This window comes from Condylura cristata, unplaced genomic scaffold (genome assembly GCF_000260355.1).
Source record: "Condylura cristata isolate star-nosed mole 26May11 unplaced genomic scaffold, ConCri1.0 scaffold00023, whole genome shotgun sequence".
Classification (NCBI taxonomy): Eukaryota; Metazoa; Chordata; class Mammalia; order Eulipotyphla; family Talpidae; genus Condylura; species Condylura cristata.
Window position 1 is genome coordinate 35,389,886 of NW_004567124.1, and position 19,765 is coordinate 35,409,650.

General features: G+C 38.3%; 1 protein-coding gene across 4 annotated transcripts in view; it reads left to right on the plus strand.

The window, feature by feature from the left end:
• SCAPER (S-phase cyclin A-associated protein in the ER) overlaps nt 1-19,765 on the plus strand; it is a 398,115-nt gene that overhangs the window by 269,388 nt on the left and 108,962 nt on the right. For all 4 annotated transcript variants that reach the window (XM_004688004.2, XM_004688005.2, XM_012728648.1 and 1 more), the window contains exon 23: nt 10,715-10,830. In XM_004688004.2, coding sequence (XP_004688061.1) covers nt 10,715-10,830 — 116 coding nt within the window. The remainder of the gene's footprint in view (nt 1-10,714; nt 10,831-19,765) is intronic.

Below are 19,765 nucleotides of genomic sequence, written 5' to 3' on the forward strand. Positions count from 1 at the left end.
TTAATGATGAGTTTAGTCCACTTACATTTAGAGTTAATATTGATACATTGGTGCCTGTATTTGTCATTTTGTTTGTTTGTTGTGATTTTATTCCTTGCCTTATTCTGTTATTCACTCCTCTGTTGGTTTTGGCTTTCAGACTTCTCGTGGTATTTTTTGGAGTGAGGGTTTATTAGTAATGAATTTCTGGAGATTTTGTCTGAGAAGCTCCTCTGCAAGGTTAATAATGCTGTGGATATGTTGATAGGTGTTGTCCCTGAAGATATCCTCCTTCTATATTTATTCAATTCCACAAGGGGATTGTGGGGCTTTAGCTTCCATAATTGGTACTGGGCTGGCCTTTTCTTGTGTTTGCAGTTCATCCTGATGGCAGAACCCTCCTGTCTCTACTAAGTTCCAAAATGGGGCATGGGAACTTCAAGAGCCTTGTTTGACTATCATAAGGCAATTAGATCATTTTCAAATTTCCTTCTTAGATTCAAACCCTTAGATTCTATAAGTCCTTTCTGTCTCATATCATCAGTAACCTTTCGCTTAGGAACAGTGTTGAGCCAAATCTAATCTACAAGTTTTCTAATTGATTATGTGTATAGTGCTATCATTGTATCTAGGGAAACTTCCCATAACTAACCCTATTTCATTCCACTCACCTTACAGGCATGGTATTTCAATGAAAATATGAGGTGCCTATTGTAAAGAGAGACAATTGGTTAAGGCTCAGATTCTAGAGGCTGTCAGCTCTTCCCAATGACACCATCTTAAACAAGTTACTTATCTTCTCTAAGCTGCAATTTCCTCCTATAAATTAGAATAGATATTGCATCAATCTTTTACTATGGTTGTGAATATAATATGAGACAGTGCTTGTGAGACAGTATTTAAAAGAATGCCTGGGATGCATGAGTGTGTGTTTGTATATATACCTGATCAACAAATACTGGTGATTTTTAATATGCTAAGCACATGGGAAATAGCAAATATAAGTTATATCTTTCTTGGCAGTTCAGCAGGTAATGAAAAGAAAGGATAGATGTTTGAGAAAATGATTGAGGAAATACAGAGGTGTTCAGGGTTTTAATAGAAAGACTGAATACAACCTAGAAGTCAAAAAAGATCCCTTTGAGTAAGTGACATTGGGGTGAGACTAGTGGTGTGAAAGGATAGATTCTTGGCTAAAATGTAGGCATTTATAAGAGAAATCATTTTAGCACAATTGAGATGTTACAAAAATCCCAGGATATATTAACAGGCCTCAAGAACATAAGAGTCTGCTGTCATGGATATTACTATGAGATGAGCTGGAAATGAAATATGAAGAAAAAACAAAAACCTTCAGGTAATAGGAACTGATATTTGTTTGGTAACAATTTTGGTGGGTACCTAGCAAGACAAAGGGGACAAAAGTATAAAGAAAATGATGAATACCTTCTTTTTCCACACCAATTTATTTAATCCTCTCAACACCCACCTGAGATGGAAATTGTGCGCCCTCATTTATGTATAAGAATGCTGAGGCATTAAGAGGATAAGCAATTTACCTGATGTCATATGGCTAATCAGTAGAAGAGTTGGGATTCAATATGTGCTAACAGTTTCTCCAACGAATATGACATAGTTTGTGCCTATAAAGAACTCACAGTAGAGAACAGTAATTGTTCTGGGTTATAACTACTGGAGCAATAATTACTTTGCAACTCATTGTGTCACGGGTTAATAAATCTAAATGGTGTTTCTGTGTGGCTCCCCCATACTGTATTTTTGCCATCTTTCTCAGATCCCCACCTGCCTCCCAGCTAAAAAGGCCTCCTAGCATTGTGTGCCATTTAATGTTGACATATAAATGTCTTCAGAGGTACAGATTTTACATGATCTTTACATTTATTTTTCACATAGTGTTTTTACCTCCCCCTATTGGGAGGATGTGGACATACATGCTTACTTATAAATAAAGCCTACTTCAGACTGTGTCAGTGCAAATTGATTATTGAATTTTTCTTAAAATACATTTGAGTATTCCTTATAAAAGGAATTATATTGCCTTTTTATAAAGAAATAAGAATATGATAATCTGGTATTCTCCTGATTTAATGACTTCTCTGAGTTTTGTTTGCCTTGAATTATCAGGCATTTTATTTCGCCTTGAGTAATAGTCTTGTTCTCACTCTCTTAAGAGCACTAACACAGGGCAGCTCTAATGTTAGAATTCAAAAGGACAGCATCAACTCTTGAGTAACATTTGATCATGTTTACTTTAACAAAATGAAGATGACAGACCAGATAGCCTCGAAAGCCTTTCACATTGTTTTCGACATAAGAAAGTGTTATATGAAACATAGAAAAGCAACAGAAACTGCATTGTCAAGCAGTTTTCATCCATGACCACAATATAGGTCAACATGATCATCTTTAAGTCCCAAATCTCAAGGACTCATCACTTTTGCCTTCTTTTTGCCACATTCTGTATCAGTTTCTTAAGTAGCAGGTTTTGTGCTTTTTTCTTATTTCCATTTCCCATGTGTGCTTTTAGATGCCAGAGGAAAGGTTTCTGAACCAGAGTGGATGCTCCAGATCATCCACCTGAGAAAACAATGCCTATTACTAGCATTTTCCTCTTTTCATTTCCTCTGGACTAAATTAAGCAGATCCAGTGCTTTCCTAGCAGGGTCATTTCTGAAGTGAACTGTTCTTGACTTTCCTAGTGCCTTATGATTCTACATGTTAACCTAGCTGTGTCTTGAAAAATACTTGCAATAAATTTTCTAGTCTTTCTAGTGAGAAAGGCAAACTCTAGAAACTGAGCAGTTCTGTGCTGAAGCTGGAAGCAAAGCCTGCTGAGATTTCACCAATATTTAGGAAGGAAAGGGTTTAAAAAGTCTGTCCTGAGAAAGTAGTGAAGCCAGTTGGTACTGGAGCTGCAAGGAGAGTTTCTTCTACCCCCTGACCCCATATTCCCTTTCTCCTTACCGAAGGCCTATCCCTACCACCCCTCCACCCCCGCTGTGTGCACATCTCTCCCCATTTCCTGACAGTTGCAAGAGCTACACCACCCCGCAAAGAACTGCTCATATTTCAGTCCCTTAGAGTCTATTTAGCCCTCATTTCCTTTTTTTACTTACTTGTGATGGTCAAACTTGGCATTCCTTTACATTCTCTGAGTCTGGATTATTTCAAGAATTTTTCTGTAGGGGGGGCTAACGAACGCTAATATAAGAGAGTGCAGGATCCTTTTTCTAATGTGAAAGTAACTTCATTTGTCTTCATAATAGTATTAAGTAATGTGGTCTTCTGGATTTGATTCTGGAGCACAGAAAGGACATCAGTAGAAAAATCTAGGAGAAATCCAGTCAGAGTCTATAGTTCACATATAGTATAGTTTTAATTTAATTTCTTAGTTTTTAATAAATCAATGTACCATGGTTATACAAGATATTAAGATGAGATGAAGTTGAAATAAGGCATACTCGAACTCTGTTATCCTTGGAACCCTTCAGTAAATCCAAAATTATTTCAAAATAAAATTATGTGTAAAAATAAAATTTTTATTTATTTTATTTAGAGCTATTTAAAAATAACTCTAGTTCAAGATTTTGTGAAATTTGGATGTTTGATAGTAAATATGCTAAAAGTCAAACAGTTCTATACCACACATTAAGTTTTTGCAACATTCCTTGTAGATCCATCATACACTCAGAGATGAAATAAACCTAGACTCCGTTCAACTAGTTATGCCACTAACTAGCAATGAAAACTTAAGCAAATAACTGCCTCTCCTGAGACTTTTTCTGATTTCCTGTAATGGGTAGTAATTCGAGACTCACAAGTCATTGCGAGGGCTTTTCTAAGATAATAGCCCAGGACCTGCCATGTGGCAAACCCTCAACACATGTCACTCTCATCTCTCCAGGAAGGCACTTTGAGTTTTCTCAAAAAAATTGGGTTCCTACTTAAGTTTATTTTCACTCCATAAAACTGTTGTCCCCTCTCCTTAGGGGCATAAATGTGCTAGAGACTACTTTCCTTGAGAATGTAGAGAAAAAACCTGATGTCGAAGTTAGGCCAGGAAATAAAAAAATGTAATTAATCTCCACATGCCTGATCTGTCCTTTTTGGGCTTGTCCCCAGTAGACAAGCCTAACACCAAGAACTGGTTTGTCAACTTCCAGTTCCTAGCTTACCCTGGCATTGACTTTCCAAATGGAAGTAGTTTCTCAGTGTTTTCTCTCTCATTTTGGGTTAATGAATTTTCCTTCCTCTTAAGAGAATTCTGGTGTTAGAAGCTCAGAAATTAGACTGTATTTTTATTCTTTAATTCAACAAAAATTACTGAATACCTAACTTTTGCTAGACACCCCCATAAGTATAATCCCAGCTGAAAGCTCACAGTGTACCTTATGATTAAGTAATCAGTATAATATAATTTACAATTAAATAATAGAAAAATCAGAGAAGAGCTGCAAGCATTATGATGAGAAAAGCATCGAGTACAGAGAACACTTTCTCCCTCTTCACTTGCTGTCTCAATAAAGAGCCTGTAAGCTCTAAGGTCTTTCAGATTCTGCTGTGAACCAGTGGTTTGCCTGGGATTTGAGAAGCTACAAGAGTAAAGGGATTGCACAACATCCATAGGTCGTTAGTCTTTTAATTTGATAGCACAATACAGAAAACTGTTCATGCTGACACCTGTTGTTTCCCGAAGAGCTAGTCAAAGGAGCATTTCCTCTGTGTATGCAGCTCTTTTTCTATCCCCTCATGTCACCCATCTCCCTGTCCTGCATTTAGCTATTTTTTTAAAGATTGATTGATTGATGCATACAGAACTGTTGTACAGGCCAGAGGTGCAGGGATGGTGAGAGGATTCAACAAAGAGAGTGGGGAACAGAGTAGGCAGGTCGATGAGGTACACTGGTGAGGGGAGCAGCGGGCAAGACAAGAGAGGTCTGCTGTGCCATGTGGGTCACCTCCAAGGTCAGGGATCAGGCTGTCACTGAGGCAACTGTGGCAGCTTGCAGTGCTTCGTCCTTACCCATTGCACTACCTGGGAGGGCACGCATTTAGCTATTTTTAATTTCTCTCTGGGATTGATATTGCTGGGCCTGGTTCAATGTCTGTCACTTGGCATCTTTGCAGAAATTGAGGATGAAGGAAATCAAAATAACTGTGAATAACAAGTTCTATAAACTAATCTGTGGTCATCTGTCTCTTTACAGCCTACAGAAAAAGAACAAGAGCATTCAGGTGCCATGCCCTGCTCTTCTCTAACCAGGCACCACCCCCATGTGCTCATTCTGCCCTCATCTCACTCAGTTCAGGCAGGTCAAAAATGGCACAGTTCAGTCCCCTCAGGGAGAGCCTTCCAGAGGGTCCAGCTTGTGATTAGCATCACAAAGCAGTCGTGACTCTTGTCTTAGGAAAGCTTCTCTAGCCTCTATCTGCCCCACACACCTTTAATTACATAAGTCTTCAAGCTGCAAATTGATTTTGTTCATTTTAGCACAACATTCCCATAAGTGTATACTTTTACCCTGGTGATACTCTTAACCTCAAGTGTGAGTTTCTGTAGCTGAAAATGTAAGCCTAGACAAAATTTATGTAGATTATAGGAATATGAAGAAGGTGATATTAGAAAAGTCACACAACAGAACCAGCTCATTTACTTGCTGCTTCTAGGCCAACATTAACAGGTAAAGTCAGGAAAGAGGTAGAGATATGTCTTAGGTATTGGGAAAGTTTTCCCTGTGGAAAAAACCACCATAAAAAATTCACTTTAGGATCCTCTCATCTCTATAAATTGGACTGCTGAGTTCTAAATATATGGACTTCCCAAAACCTACTTGTATGATCACTAAACAAGTTTTAAAGTGTCAACAGATGCTCAGAACAAATCTAGCCTATCCTAATAATGAACATGCAAACAGTTTTCTCCATCTGTCACCTCTTTCAAAAGGCAGTGAAGGTCTTCCTCCCTGATCACAAAGAACATAATTACTGACTACAGAGAAGTCAAGTACAAAGGCCGGCACAGCCCTTGCAGGCCACCAAAGATCAACAGCTGCCTCTCCTTTGATTGGGAGAGGTAATAACAGTTACTCTAGTTAATAATTGAATGGATTCCCAAGCCATGTAATTCAGATTGAAGCTGTCATTTTTGCTGGCCTTTAACTAAGCTGCATTATTAAAATGGAGCATCTAATCCTATTAGTTGTCCCACTCACAGTGGGAGGGAGCAGAGGAAGGCAGAGCTATTAAGGTGTTCTGCCAGGTACACAAGTAAAGACACACATTTCCTCTTAGAAGCATTTCCCCCATTCCAATCAGATTAAAACTCCGAGAATCACAGCTTCCCATGTTTAAATGCATAGTGTTTGGGAAAGAGATAAGCAGAAGAAGGAAAGGTACCTAGTCCACTTTTTAGAAAAAGCTATTTTCAATCATTGAACAAATTTGCTGCCCAAACTGTATGTGCCCTGTGCTTAACCCTTGACTGCACGTGTAGGGTTAGAGGAGTTTAAATTTCACAGCCTGGCACGAACACAAATAGCTCTGGAATAATGTGGAAAGTGATCCGAACCACAAGACAGACAGTTCAGGATGCAGAAAGAGATCCGGAAAGGCTTTCAGGAGGAAGCAGCATTAGATCTGGTTCTAAACGGGTTGAGAGACAGCACATGAACCCTACAAGTTGAGAAGGTAGCAGTTTGAATAGACAAAATAATTACAGTTTAGCATTTTCAGCCTACTTGCTTTTATCTAGACACTGAGAGGGATATAAACAAGCAGAAGACATGGTCTTGAGGGGCCTATAATCTCACTGTTCTGTTAAAACATCCAGTAATGCCAAGAGAACAGTGTGTGGGAAACCCCAAGGATTGTCCCAGCAGTGAGTGTGGTGAGAAGAGATAGGAGGCACTCTGCATCCTGTAGGTTTACTTGGACTGTTCTATGAATGTTATTTCCATTTGCATATAGTATTTAATGCCACATGTTTAAGAAGGTGGTTTTTCTCTTCATTTCAGCACGTAGGCAGCTAATCATCCAGCTCGTTATCCTTTTCTGTCTCCCTGAGATGAGAAGGTGTTAGACTAGCACAGGATCATTTCTTCCACATTGAGATAGAGAGGAGAGAGGGAGAGAGGGAGATGGGATCCAGTAGGGAGATGGGATCCAGTGAGGGTAGATCCTCCATCTATTCTCATGGATCTTTTCTTCTGGCCACCCTTTTATTGAGTCACTCACTTGTCAGGTATTTACATTCCTGGTGCACCAGCATGGGACTGTATAGGTGAGTGAGCCACCACTCAGGAGGAGCCTGCAAAGGAGCAGCTGGGGCTCTGAGGTGGGGCAGAGAGGGTGGGTGGATAGGGATTGATATGGGACATACAGAAGTTAGTACACCAAGTAATCTTACCTCATGGCCATGCTTATGGGAGAGAGTCCAGGGTGACTTGCTGCATCTGTAATCCAGATCACAGAACCAGGATCCTCCTTGACTTGATGGGAGATTTGGGAGGTTCCCTTTTTCTTTATTTCACCATTGGTTTTGTTTTTGTCTTTATTTCCTTGAAAAACTACAAGTGATAAATTAAAACTTCAGTTTCAATAATACATTCATGAAAATTTGGCTTTGAATGGCCTTTATCATCCTGAAATTAGCTTATTTTTCCTGCTTAATGTCTATTAGAACCTATGTCTAATGTTTTTCAAGAGGTCACATCCATGTTGTTGGCACTACATAAAAGGCTTTGAGTTTTGTTTTTAAAATGTAGATGTATACATTAAACTGGCCTGCTTTTACTCAGTCCTTCTCCCCTCGACTTCCACAGCACTGACCTAGTTCTTTCTCATTTTCTCCAGACAGATTGCATCAATCTGTGCATCTGCTCAATTTGAAGCATAATATACTTTTTTCTGAGTTGAGAGTTATCCATATAGAAAGACTTTATATTGAAATGGAGCAAAAGTAAAGTTCCTTTCTTTGGGTTATTAAGGAGACTTAAGGTGTCCCTCAGTCTTGAAAAACTGAATTTTATTTTTTGAGTATGAAATTCAGTTCTAATAAAAAACTATTCTACAAGGCATGCACAAACACAAAAATCAAAGATGTGATCTTGGGATCATTCCAGGGAAATTTTTGACTCTGTGTTTTTACAAGTGAGATCATATAAAAGTATCAATTTTTATTTCCCAAAACTCATTCAGTCACCATTGACACAACATTTACTGAGTGCAGTCCCTGCTGCTGAAGTGTCAGAGTTATAGTAATGAACAGACTAGGCCCCCCGACCTCAAACAACTCAGAGCTTCAATGGAATACAAAGTTGAAAAGCTTAAGGATCATCCCTTCTGGGATGAAACAGTATGTGCAAAAGCATGGGGTATACAGAAGTGTTGGGCCACATGTGAGACTGGGGTGCAAGAACAGGAGCACGCAAGGAGGAGGCTGTTAGGGAGGGAGCACATGCCAGGAGTTGTGCTAAGCAGTGTGGGCCTAACTTTACTATGTAGCCAGGAAAAGGCATTCGTGTGCTTTAAACAAGGAGTAATATGATCATGTTTTCTCTGGAAAATATCATCCTCTTTGCACACCAGGCATCTAACATAGAACTTGTCGAAATTGTAGTCCATGAGCTAGAGCCACTGCACAAGAACATGGGAGGGAAATGCACAAAGCAAAAGTATATATTTTTTAATAATATAATAGTTTATTTTTACATCATTTTGTGCCTTTTTCCATCTCAGTTGTAATCCCCATGGGTTTCCCATCACCAGCTCACCTTTGTGCCATCACCATAGTCCAGTGTACACCTCCCTCCCCCAATTTGTGATCCCATTCCCCACTCTACCCCCGTAAAATGTCTCTGGTATATAGGCATTCATTATTATTATTTTCTCCCCTGGTCCTTTTTACTCCTGCTATGAGTGAAACCATCTGGTATTTTTCCTTTTCTTTCTGGCTTATTTCACTAAGCATGATCCCTTCCAGCTCCATCCATGTTGCTGCAAAAGGCATGCGGTTATCTTTTTTGATTGCTGAATGATATTCCATTGTGTATATGTACCACATCTTTTGAATCCAGTCATCTACTGCAAAAGTATATTTTAGCAAATTAACAGTAGTTTTATGTTTCTTGCATATATTTGAATGCAGACTCTTAATTACTACCTCTTTTCTTTTTAATGTTTCAGTCCTTCATTTGTGTTGCATTTCACAAAAATACTGGTCTACAATGGAGTGAATTTTTTTTTTAAATCCATAGACTGCATAGCTTAAGTGACATAAATTCATGTTTTCATATCTTGGAAGTGGATGACCAAGATGAAGGTGTTAACAGAGAGAGTTTCCCTGAGGCCCCATCCTTGGTGTGTGCAGCCTTCATGCTGTGTCCTCATGCAGCCTTTTCTCTGTGCATGCAACTCCTGGCATCTTCCTCTTCTTATGAGTACTCCAGACATGAAGCATTAGGGCCTCCCCATACCTGACTTAACTACCTTTTGTATGTGTGTGTGTGCATGTGCATGTGTATAAAACATCATTTATTTTTGTACAATGATGCTTGTATGCTTTCTCTTTTCAGGTGTAATCCTTGTAAAATTCTCACCACCAATTCACCCTAAAACCATCACCATAGTTGCTTATGCTGTTTTCTCCCTAGTTTTGACTCCTCTACCCACATCCTCCTCCCTTGGAGAATGTCTCAGTTTAAAATTGCCTGCTAATTTAGTTTTTTTATTTATTATTATTGTATTCTGTTAGTGTGTGTTTCATTAAAGACAATTACATTCTGAGGTACTAGGTGTTGAGACTTTATCATAAGAATTGGGAATGGGAGTAATAAAGTCAATGTATAACAGGTTTCAGTTCAATTCAGTTTTTACTTGAAGATGAAGGTATCTTCATTGTTAAAACTAATGCTTAAAAAATGGGGAGAGTATGCTTACTCTCCCCATGCCAGAAGAAGGCAAAGAACTTGGAGAAGTTCCTTCCCACAAAAAACATAAACAACTCAGAAATTGCATTTGTATAAATATAAACATAGTTGTTTGATTATTATAATTAATATTATAGTGGCCTACTATATGTATGTATATATATATATAGTGTGTGTGTACTGGCTACTTAGCATTTTCCCTAAAAGAGTTGAAGTAATTTTAAAAAGAACGTTAATTAAATGATTAAATATTAGATTATTCTGTATTACTGAAGAAAAAAGTTCCAGGAGAGGAAGCACTATAGTAGTCAGTTTGTCTTTTAGGGGGTAATGTTAATTATAAAATAATCTGTTTTTTTTTTAACATTGCTGAAGAGTGCAGTATAAACACTCATTTCCTCTACTTGGATCACATCAGCCCTGTCTTAGTATCTCAGCATTCTCAGAGAAACCTTTGCTGACCCTTTGCCCAATATATGGTTGTGTTCGCCCATCAGCACACCTTTCCTTTTCCTTCAAGATGCATATAACAGTTGAAATAATTTTAGTTATAATTGCTTAATTTTGGTCTCATCCATTAAAATGTAGCTTCAGAGGGGCAGCAGTCACCTCTGTTAACCACTTTTGACTTACAATTATTAGAAGTAAGTGTTCAATAAATATTTATAAATAAATATTTATAGAATAATCCAACTGATAGTTTGTTTCACATTACAACTAAATTTTTCATTTGGCTATTATTTCATGCCTGCAAAATTGGACTAATTTATATTTTTATTTCTGTCTAGAATGTGGCGGATCAGATTGCATTTCAAGTTGCTGGTGGATTAACAGCCCTTGAACACATTCTTCAAGTTGTGATCCCAACCACAAATGTGAACACAGGTTCACGGATTCCTCCTAAGTAAGTATATTTTTTTTAATCTGTCTTTCACATTTCATTTGTGAATCATTTCTGCTCTGTGGTTTCCATATGGGGGTCCACAAAAAAAAAATTGTATGTGTATGCAGGCTGAAATAGGAAAAGCTTATATTCCTCATTAGGGAGAAAAACAAGTGCTGGACGTAGCTTACAAAACTCAAATTGAGCCTAACAACCTTATAGAGGAAATCTCCTTGGTCTCAGACCTACTCTAATCCTAAATCAAAAACAACTGCTAATTCCTGAGCAGTTCTAACAGTTTACAGAAATGAATAGAAGTAACAGAAAGCTCACTTTCTGTGTTGCATATAAAAAAAGAGGTGAATAAACACATTAACAAAGGCCTGAACTGTGAAACCTGAAGCCCTTTAATGCAGGAAGAGTAGTCTGAGGCCAAGACTGCCTCAGTCTAGAGTCAGCCAAAGAGCTGGGAACTGAATTGTACTTTTGGTCTTTACTGCAAATTGCTCTTTGTCATAGTATCCTTCAGGGCTTTTAGAACCAAGATCTGCTTTCCTTGACCATGTGGATGGTAGTAGCAGATAGCATTACTTCAGAATTAGTGTATTCTTGTCTATATGTGACCTGTATAATTTCTAGATATTTTGTGGAAACTCATATTTACAGTTTAAATGAGAGGCTTTAATAAAAGTTTTTTTTTATTCATTCAGAAGCTTTTAAATATTTATTTAACCCAACAAAAGTGCATCATTGGATATTACAGAAAAAAAAAATCCAAGAATATGTTATCTTTTTTCCTGGGGCATTTTGGTAAAATAGAAATACCACCAGTTTCAGAGTTAGACAAGCCTGGATTCAGTTTTACCCCTGCCAGTTACTAGTTGAGAAATTTTAGGCAAGCGCCTTAATCATTGCATCTGTTTCTTCATTTTGTTAAACAGCAGTACTCATATTCACTAGGCATTGCTGTTGGGGAGATCAGTTGAAGTAATGTATATGAGAGTTTTGTTAACTTGAAAGTGTTACGTAAATGTTAAGTGACAGTTTTTAAAATAATACTCTGGTTATCAACTTGAATTGGACTTGAGATATTTCAAATACAGTTCTTTCATACTGAAATTAGTTTTGAGTTCCTTTGCTCTTCTGACAGGCATAGCTATCTTCTAAAGGCATAGCTATCCTTCAAGTCAGATATCTCTTTGTAGCACAGAACTCGCTATCGGGTAGTTCAAGCATGGACAGGGAGTTTCTAACCCAAGAGAGTTGGTATTCCTTATCAAAATGCACTTTACTGGCAGTGTATGGTTTTGGCATCTTAGCATCACTCCGTGTATGCTAATTGACAGGGAGGAAAGAATGAAGCATAAATATTTGCAGTAAGAAAGGAAAATCCATTTAATTTGGGGGACAGTGCTTTGGTACCTGTTAATAATTCATGCCTTTCATCTTAAATGAACCTGTAGGTTTGTTTCCTTTTTGTTGTTTTGTTTTTCTGGTAATCTCAGCCTCATAATACTACTTTCTTTGGCTGGTAAACTGAGATTGAATATTTGTTTTTCAAAAGCTGCTTGTATCATTGTGGTAAATAACTTGTTCTGGTGCTTATCTGTGCCTCCCATTTGGGGAACAGAAGTTACTAAAAAATTAAACCTAACTAAGATTTGCACCCTCACTTTGGAAAAGAGTCTTGAAACTCTGAGTGACCAGACCAGTCCTCCTCTGATGGCCACCAAGGTGGCACAGTGCCTGGATGATGGGTTATTCTCTCATCTTGCTGTATGTTAATGGGTTTGTATTTTCATTAGTCCCCACTTACTAAGAAAGCCAGCACACAGGGCGGTAAGCATCTGGCACTGACTCTCAGCTCAAGATCGTGCTTTGCTTTCTAACTAGCCAGCTTCTCAGTGCTACACGGTGAGAGTTATGAGAATGCTCTGTTGCTTACCCCGACAAATGCAAGAGGAGCTCTACTGGTATTTCAGACTAAGATGTAGACTTAGAACACACTGATAATCACGAATCAGCAACTAACTTCAGGTTATTTTTTTTTCTTTCCTCAACTTCTAATTGCTTTCCTGCATGGACTCCTGCCCTGACCTTGAGAATTCCATAATCTCTACACACACACCCCAGTCCCTGACACACTTTCCTAGTTCCTGGAAGTATGTTCATGTGCATTTCACTGTCTGTCTACATGCCCAGACTCTCCCGCCCCTGAGGGGCCCCATCTGAGCACATTGCTTCCTTCCTCCTGTGGCATTTCATGAATCTTTACCTAGGGAACTGTTTGGTTTTATTTCTCCTGCAATAATTCATTTTTCCCCGTGACAAGCAGAGATTTCCTGGCATTTTGGCCAGTTTCTAGTAACAGTTACCTTGTGGATCATCTGCAGTTGCTACCTGTGGCTACAAACTGATATTTCAGTGCCTCTGTGATTCTAAGCTCCTTGGACCTCTTTTCTTAGCACTCGGCCCCTCTCCTTTTCTACTTGAAGGATCCCTCAATTAATGAACCCTATAACTAATTATAGTTATAGGTAACTGTGAGCAAATATTTCATTCCAGCAGAAATTTTTAAATGTAACATTAAGAATTATAAATGCTTCTGAAAATTTAAATTTTTGACACTGTCTTGAATCTTCCATGGGTAGTTTTGCTTTTGTGAGAATTAGGGAAAAAACAGTAAAAGTGCTTGAATCCTTTTCAAATTATCATGTGAGGACTTAGGCACATGGTACTCTAAAACCAACCTGTTTAGCAAGTGTGCTCCCCTGGAACTGCCTTCTGCACTTAGGAAGGTTGCCCTGAAGCACGGCCCTTTCCTGCCATGTGTGTCGGCCTTTCGGTGGCTCAGGCTGCCCCTCCTGACTCTCACTACCAAGCACAAGGCCAATGACTTAGTCTTTCCTTCTCTTCAGTTTATGCAGATAATAGTTATTTAACATGGCTTTTACTATTTGAAGTGAATGGTGGTTTGACATTTTCTTTGAGCATAAAAAAATTCCCCATATAAAATGGGTCTGCTGTGGTTAGAAGCTATGGCCAAAACATTGTGTTGCATTTTATAGTATATTTGCATAGTGGTAATGATAATAAACTTCAAAACTGCCACTTGCTGATAGTCACATCTCTATACTCTCTTCAGGCAGCAGTATTTCATAGAGCACAAAGAAGCCAGTGAACCTTTGAGCCTATCAGAAATGATTACTGCACTGAATCTTATCCTGCTTGCCTTTAGTTATTTGGTATCCCTGTTCTTGACCGACACTCATGAGCAACAACAGGACCAATTTGCTAATGTACCACATTTCTCTGGGTTGTTCTCAGTAGGTGGTTCTATTAGAGAACTGGTGTATTTTTTTTTTTTTTATTGCTCTTGTTCCACTGGACGCAATTTTTTCTAGAGAAATAGTTTCATCAACTTGAAGCAAAACAGAAAACATGGTATTGTGGAAAAGTATACAGATCTTTAGTCAGATCTGAGCTTAAATCCTTGCTTTTCACCTTCAGCCAGATCACTTGATAAATAGAGCTTCAGTTAAATAGTAATACTACCAAACTGGGTGGGGCTCACTGGCTGTTGTGAGGATTAAAAAGTACATGTGATTTTTAAGTGCCAGGTACAAAGCAAACACTTGTTAATATCAGTGATTTTTGTGGTAATTGTTATTGTTTTGACAGCATGTCACAGTACTCAATTGCTAAGCTTTAAAGACCTCAGTTATGTCACTAGCCTTCTAAGAAACTATGATCTATTCATTTTACTTGGATGTTTCTTTTACCTTAAGTCCAAATTTCATCCTGGTAAATTTTAACTCTGCCTGTCAGGATTCTTTTTGGATCCTGATTTGGCCTCTACTTTAACTTCATTAACTTTGTGCCAACCTTGAAGTTGATCTTTAGAACATAATGTATCTTCATCTAAATCATTGGGGGGGGGGGTGGAGAATGTCAGGTTATAGAATAGTTCTTTTTAATATTTTATTAATAACTATATTGTCTAGTATTCAATTTATTGTGTTATCATCTCCCCAAATAAATTTGTAATTTCTTGGGATAAGAAACCCAAATACATTGTAAATCACACAACATCTCAGTAAACATTGTTTGCATACATAAGTAAGATCTTTCTCTCCTAGATGGAAATAGTAATAAAAGGAGTCACTGTATCTGATATTGGTCTCTGTAGGCCTAGTTTATGGTCACATCTGGGCCAAATAGGCTCCTCCTGCTTCAGACCACTCTGCAGGCTAGACTTCATTTTCTGTTACCTGTAAATATATATCTGTAGCTACTTCCTCAAAAAGTGAAAGAGTATGCTAAAACTGTGTTCCTGGTAATATCGTAATCACAGCTTTAGAATCAATACACTTGCCCCCATTTTTAACTAGGATTGAAAAATAGATCCTGTCCACTGCTGCGGCCTTTGTAAAATATCTAAAAATTAGCTAAGTTGATTTTTTGATTCCTTATTGTATATACATCTATCTGTCTTTAATAAATCTTACTCAGGTAAAAACAATAGTTCTTGAACATAGTTAAAAAAAATAAATTTCAAATGATACGAGGTAAACTTTGCTTAACTAGGAAGATAATTTATAAGAAGATATCACAATGGTAGTCTCAAGTAAAATGAAATAATATTTGTTACTTTAAGCAGTTTATCTACTTGGCAGTATTGCATCCTAGAAGCAGATAAATTGTCTAGGACTTCTAATTCTGATAATCAGGGAAATTGTTATCTAGAGATTCCATTCTTGAGATCAGTTATGTGCACTGGACATAGGAATGGGATTGCCATTTCTGGAATCACACAAAATAGGCCCTGTCCTCCAGGAATTTCTCTCATGGGAAATGGGATGTATTAAATTCTGAATACTGTTGGTGGTAGCCTGCAGTGTTATCTTTGTAATAGTCATCCTTCTGGTTATAGAACACACACTTCATAAAAGGAAAGTTTCGCTACATATCCAGTACCAAAAGATTTATTTTCCTGAGTGTTCTGATATCATATGCTGTATATATTGCTCCTTATATTCCAGTCTCTTGATTCACTTATAGTCTTTTTTCCCTCTGGAGGTCATTTACTCAAATAGTTTCCTTCTCTCCAGATTTCACTACAAATCAGACCCTTTATCCAGTTCTCACCGAATGCTACCTTCCCCACTACTCATTTTTCTCCCTTCTTGGCTTATGCCTCATATTCACCTCAACTTCACTGCTATTGATGTCCTTTTCTGCTGGTTGCTATAACACCGCACATTGTAGTCCTCATCCCTGTGCTGTGTTGTGTGCCATGTGACACTCCCATCATGGCCATCCCTGATTAATCCAGAAGTAGATCTTTGACTCAAGAGTCATCCATCATCGACTAGCTAGCTGGAACTTAAAATCTAGCCCAAAAAGTTAAACTGTTACAGGGCAGTGTGTGTGTGGGGGGGGGGGGTGTCCAGAATCCCCAAACCCCCTGCTCTAACTTGATTCTGCCATCCACCACATTAAGAGAAAGCATACTCTAGTGTGTAAGCCCTTTAATGTAAAGGAATCTTAATATAATTAGTGTACAGCAAAGAGAAGGCAAAGACAGTAGTTTCAAATCAAACATCCAAAGTTACCCACCCCACTGGGTAAATGACCAGTCATAGAGGGTTGACTCAACGTAGTGCCACTGCAGCCCAAGAACCTATTACAAGACTAAGGCACCTCCTGGTGGGGACCCATGGGAAGGGGACAGAAGGAGCCCAGGACATCTGAGACAGAAGGAACAAAATGTTAACCTCCTCCAGGGGCTCTCCCCCACATCTGTTTCACCCAGCCCAAGACAAAAAGCAAGCACAGCTTCTTCACATCTCTCTGCTCCATGTGCCTCCTCCAGGTCTCCGTCAGGCTCTCTCCATCCTTCTCTCTTACTTCCTTCAATCTCCTCTCCAGCTTCTCTCCTCCCTCCTTAACTCCATCTTCCCTGGGCAGGGAACCTCACACCTCCCCTTTTCCTGGGGACCTCCCTGTTACATTAAAGGGCGTACACACTAGAGGCTGGATCATTCCAGTTTCCTAATCATGAATATGCATTAGGAAAGTCAAAACCCCATCTTACCTTTTTTTTTTTTGGCATGTTTGAATTTGAGAAGTCATGTAGAGTAAATTCTGGGATGGCTATTGCAGAGCTCTGCTTACTCTTGAGTTTTTAGCAGTACTAGCAAAATCCATTTGAGAAAAAAGGAGGATACCAAAACCATTTCATGAGCAAGCGAGATGAGATGAGTGCTAGAAATGAGAGCAGACAGGCCACATGGTAGATGTGTTTCCCACCCTCCTGAGGTCCAGTAATTCACTTTCTCCTGGATTTACTGCAAGTTCCCAGTAGCCTTACAACAAATGGATGTTTTTACTTGAGATATTTGAATGAATTTCTGTCCTTTCCAAGCAAAAGAACTGGATACCTTTAAACACAAATACCTTTAAATATAAATGTTTTTAAACTTACTCTAGGTTGGAAATGTTTGTACTGTGGAGCCTTTCATATGGCCTCATAGTTATCTTTCTAAGTGCTTTCACATCAAGAAAAGAATGAATGAGTGCCCACAGCATAGAGTAGAAATAAAGAGAAAAAGCACATTCTACAAGGTCAGTTATCAAGGGTACAAGCTGAGACTGGCTGAACTTTACTCTCTTCTTCTAGCCCTAGCTTGGAGAATCTATGTAGGAAATTATGTGCATTAAATTTGCTGTCCTAGAATCTAAGGTAAACTCATTTAAAAGTAAAAATGCAGAGCTTATCTTCAGAATCAAAAGTAGGAAAATGCATGCATTGTTCAAGAACTACAAACATTCCTATAAAAAACAGTACTACTCATGTTCTTTATCTTTCTTTCTTAGTGGCCTTTGGCATTCAAATTGCATATCCTGTCATTAATTTTATAATTAGAACTTAGTTGAATCCTAGTAACATTATCTTATATTTACAAATAGAAATGTGAGTCCCCTTAGAATCTGCTCTCTCAGACTTGATCATAATGGGTTATCATCAAACTTAATAACAAAAAAGTTTGTTCACATGAACCTTAATCATTTTGCCAATTATTTTCTGAAATTTCTTGTTTTGAAGATGAAATTAAGATGTTTTGAAGGTGCCCTCCCTGGTGACACAAAGGTTAGGACGCAGCACTGCAAGCTGGCTACAGCCTCCTCAGTGCGAGTTCAATTCCCACCCCAGAGTTGATCCACATGGTACAGCAGACCTCTCCTAGCCTGCCTGCTGCTACCTTCAGCAGTGTACTTCATCATTCTGCCTGTTCTTCTCCTCACTCTGTCTCTGGTAAATCCTCTCACTGCCCCTGCACCTCTGGCCTGTAGCCCAGTTCTGTATGCAAAATAAATAAATCTTTTTTTTTAATAATATAATAGTTTATTTTTACATCATTTTGCACTTTTTTTTCATCTCAATTGTAATCCCCATATGTTTCCCCTCACTAAGACACCCATGTGCCATCACCATAGTCCCATGCATTTCCCTCCCGTCCCCCCATTTTTGATGCCATTCCCCACTCCACCCCCACAAAATGTCTCTGGTATATATACCATCCAGTATTATTCTTTTTCTTTCTGGCTTATCTCACTAAGCATGATCTTTTCCAGCTCCATCCAAGTTGCTGCAAAAGACATGTGTTCTTTTTTTTTTTTTTTTTGGTCTGAGTAATATTCCATTGTATATATGGACCACATCTTTTTAATCCAGTCATCGACTTTTGGGCATTTGGGCTGCTTCCATGTTTTTCCAGTTGTAAATAAAGCAGCAATAAACATGGGGGTGAAGATATCCTTTTGAATCAGTGTTCTTGTGTCTTTTGGGTAGATACCTAGGAGTGGGATTGCTGGGTCATAGGGAAGCTCCATGTGAAGCAGTTTGAGGAACCTCCAAACAGTTTTCCATAGTGGTTGTACTAGTTTGCATTCCCACCAGCAGTGCAGGAGAGTTCCTTTTTCTCCACATCCTCACCAACATTTGTTGTTGCTAGTTGTTTGAAGGTATGCCATTCTCAGTGGGGTAAATAAATAAATCTTTAAAAACAAAAAAAGATGTTTAGAAGGTGAGATTACAAAATAGTTCTCCCTCCTGAGCCTACTCTCAAAAAGCTCTAGCAGCAATATGTAGCTCTGAACACTAATCCTGCAGCTCAGATGCTTTTTTAAAAACCACACCTTTATTATTAGATCTCATAGGGCTATTTCAGTTGTAGGAAGAAGATCCATCATACGGAAAAGACAAATGAGGCTTTGTTAGTGAAATCATTTTATAGCACTTAACAGAAGGAAGAAAAGCATTGGCTTATGTCATTTCAGGACAACATTTTTGGAATTGATATTGTTCCTCTCAAGGAAGCCTTTGAGCATCTCTGTTTTATTAAACATCTATCCCAAAGTATGACAAGGCTCAAAACTTTGCACTGCCTCATTTTTTTTTTTTTTCATTTTAAAACGATGTTTACTCCCGCCCCTCCAATTAAACCTCACCACAATTCAAATTACCACAGTGCCCCACATTCCTTCCTTCCCCTCCCCTGTAGGATAGCTCTGCTTTATAACTATTTGTTTATTTTTGTTGTGTTGTGTTATATTTTGTATTGTAATAACAATATAATATTTTTCCCTATATCTTATTTGATTCTCTTATATTCCTCGTATAAGTGAAACCATTCGATATTTTGCTTTTTCCTTCTGACTTATTTCACCGAGCATAATCCCTTCCAGCTCCATCCATGTTGCCGTGAATGACATGAGTTTATCTTTTTTGATTGCTGAGTAGTATTCCATTGTGTATCTATACCACATCTTCTTGATTCAGTCATCTAATTTTGGGCATTTGAGTTGCTTCCATGTTTTTCCTATTGTAAATAGTGCTTTGAAATGCCTCTTATTTCTCTCACTCCCCCAAAAAGAAATGTAAAATTTCACC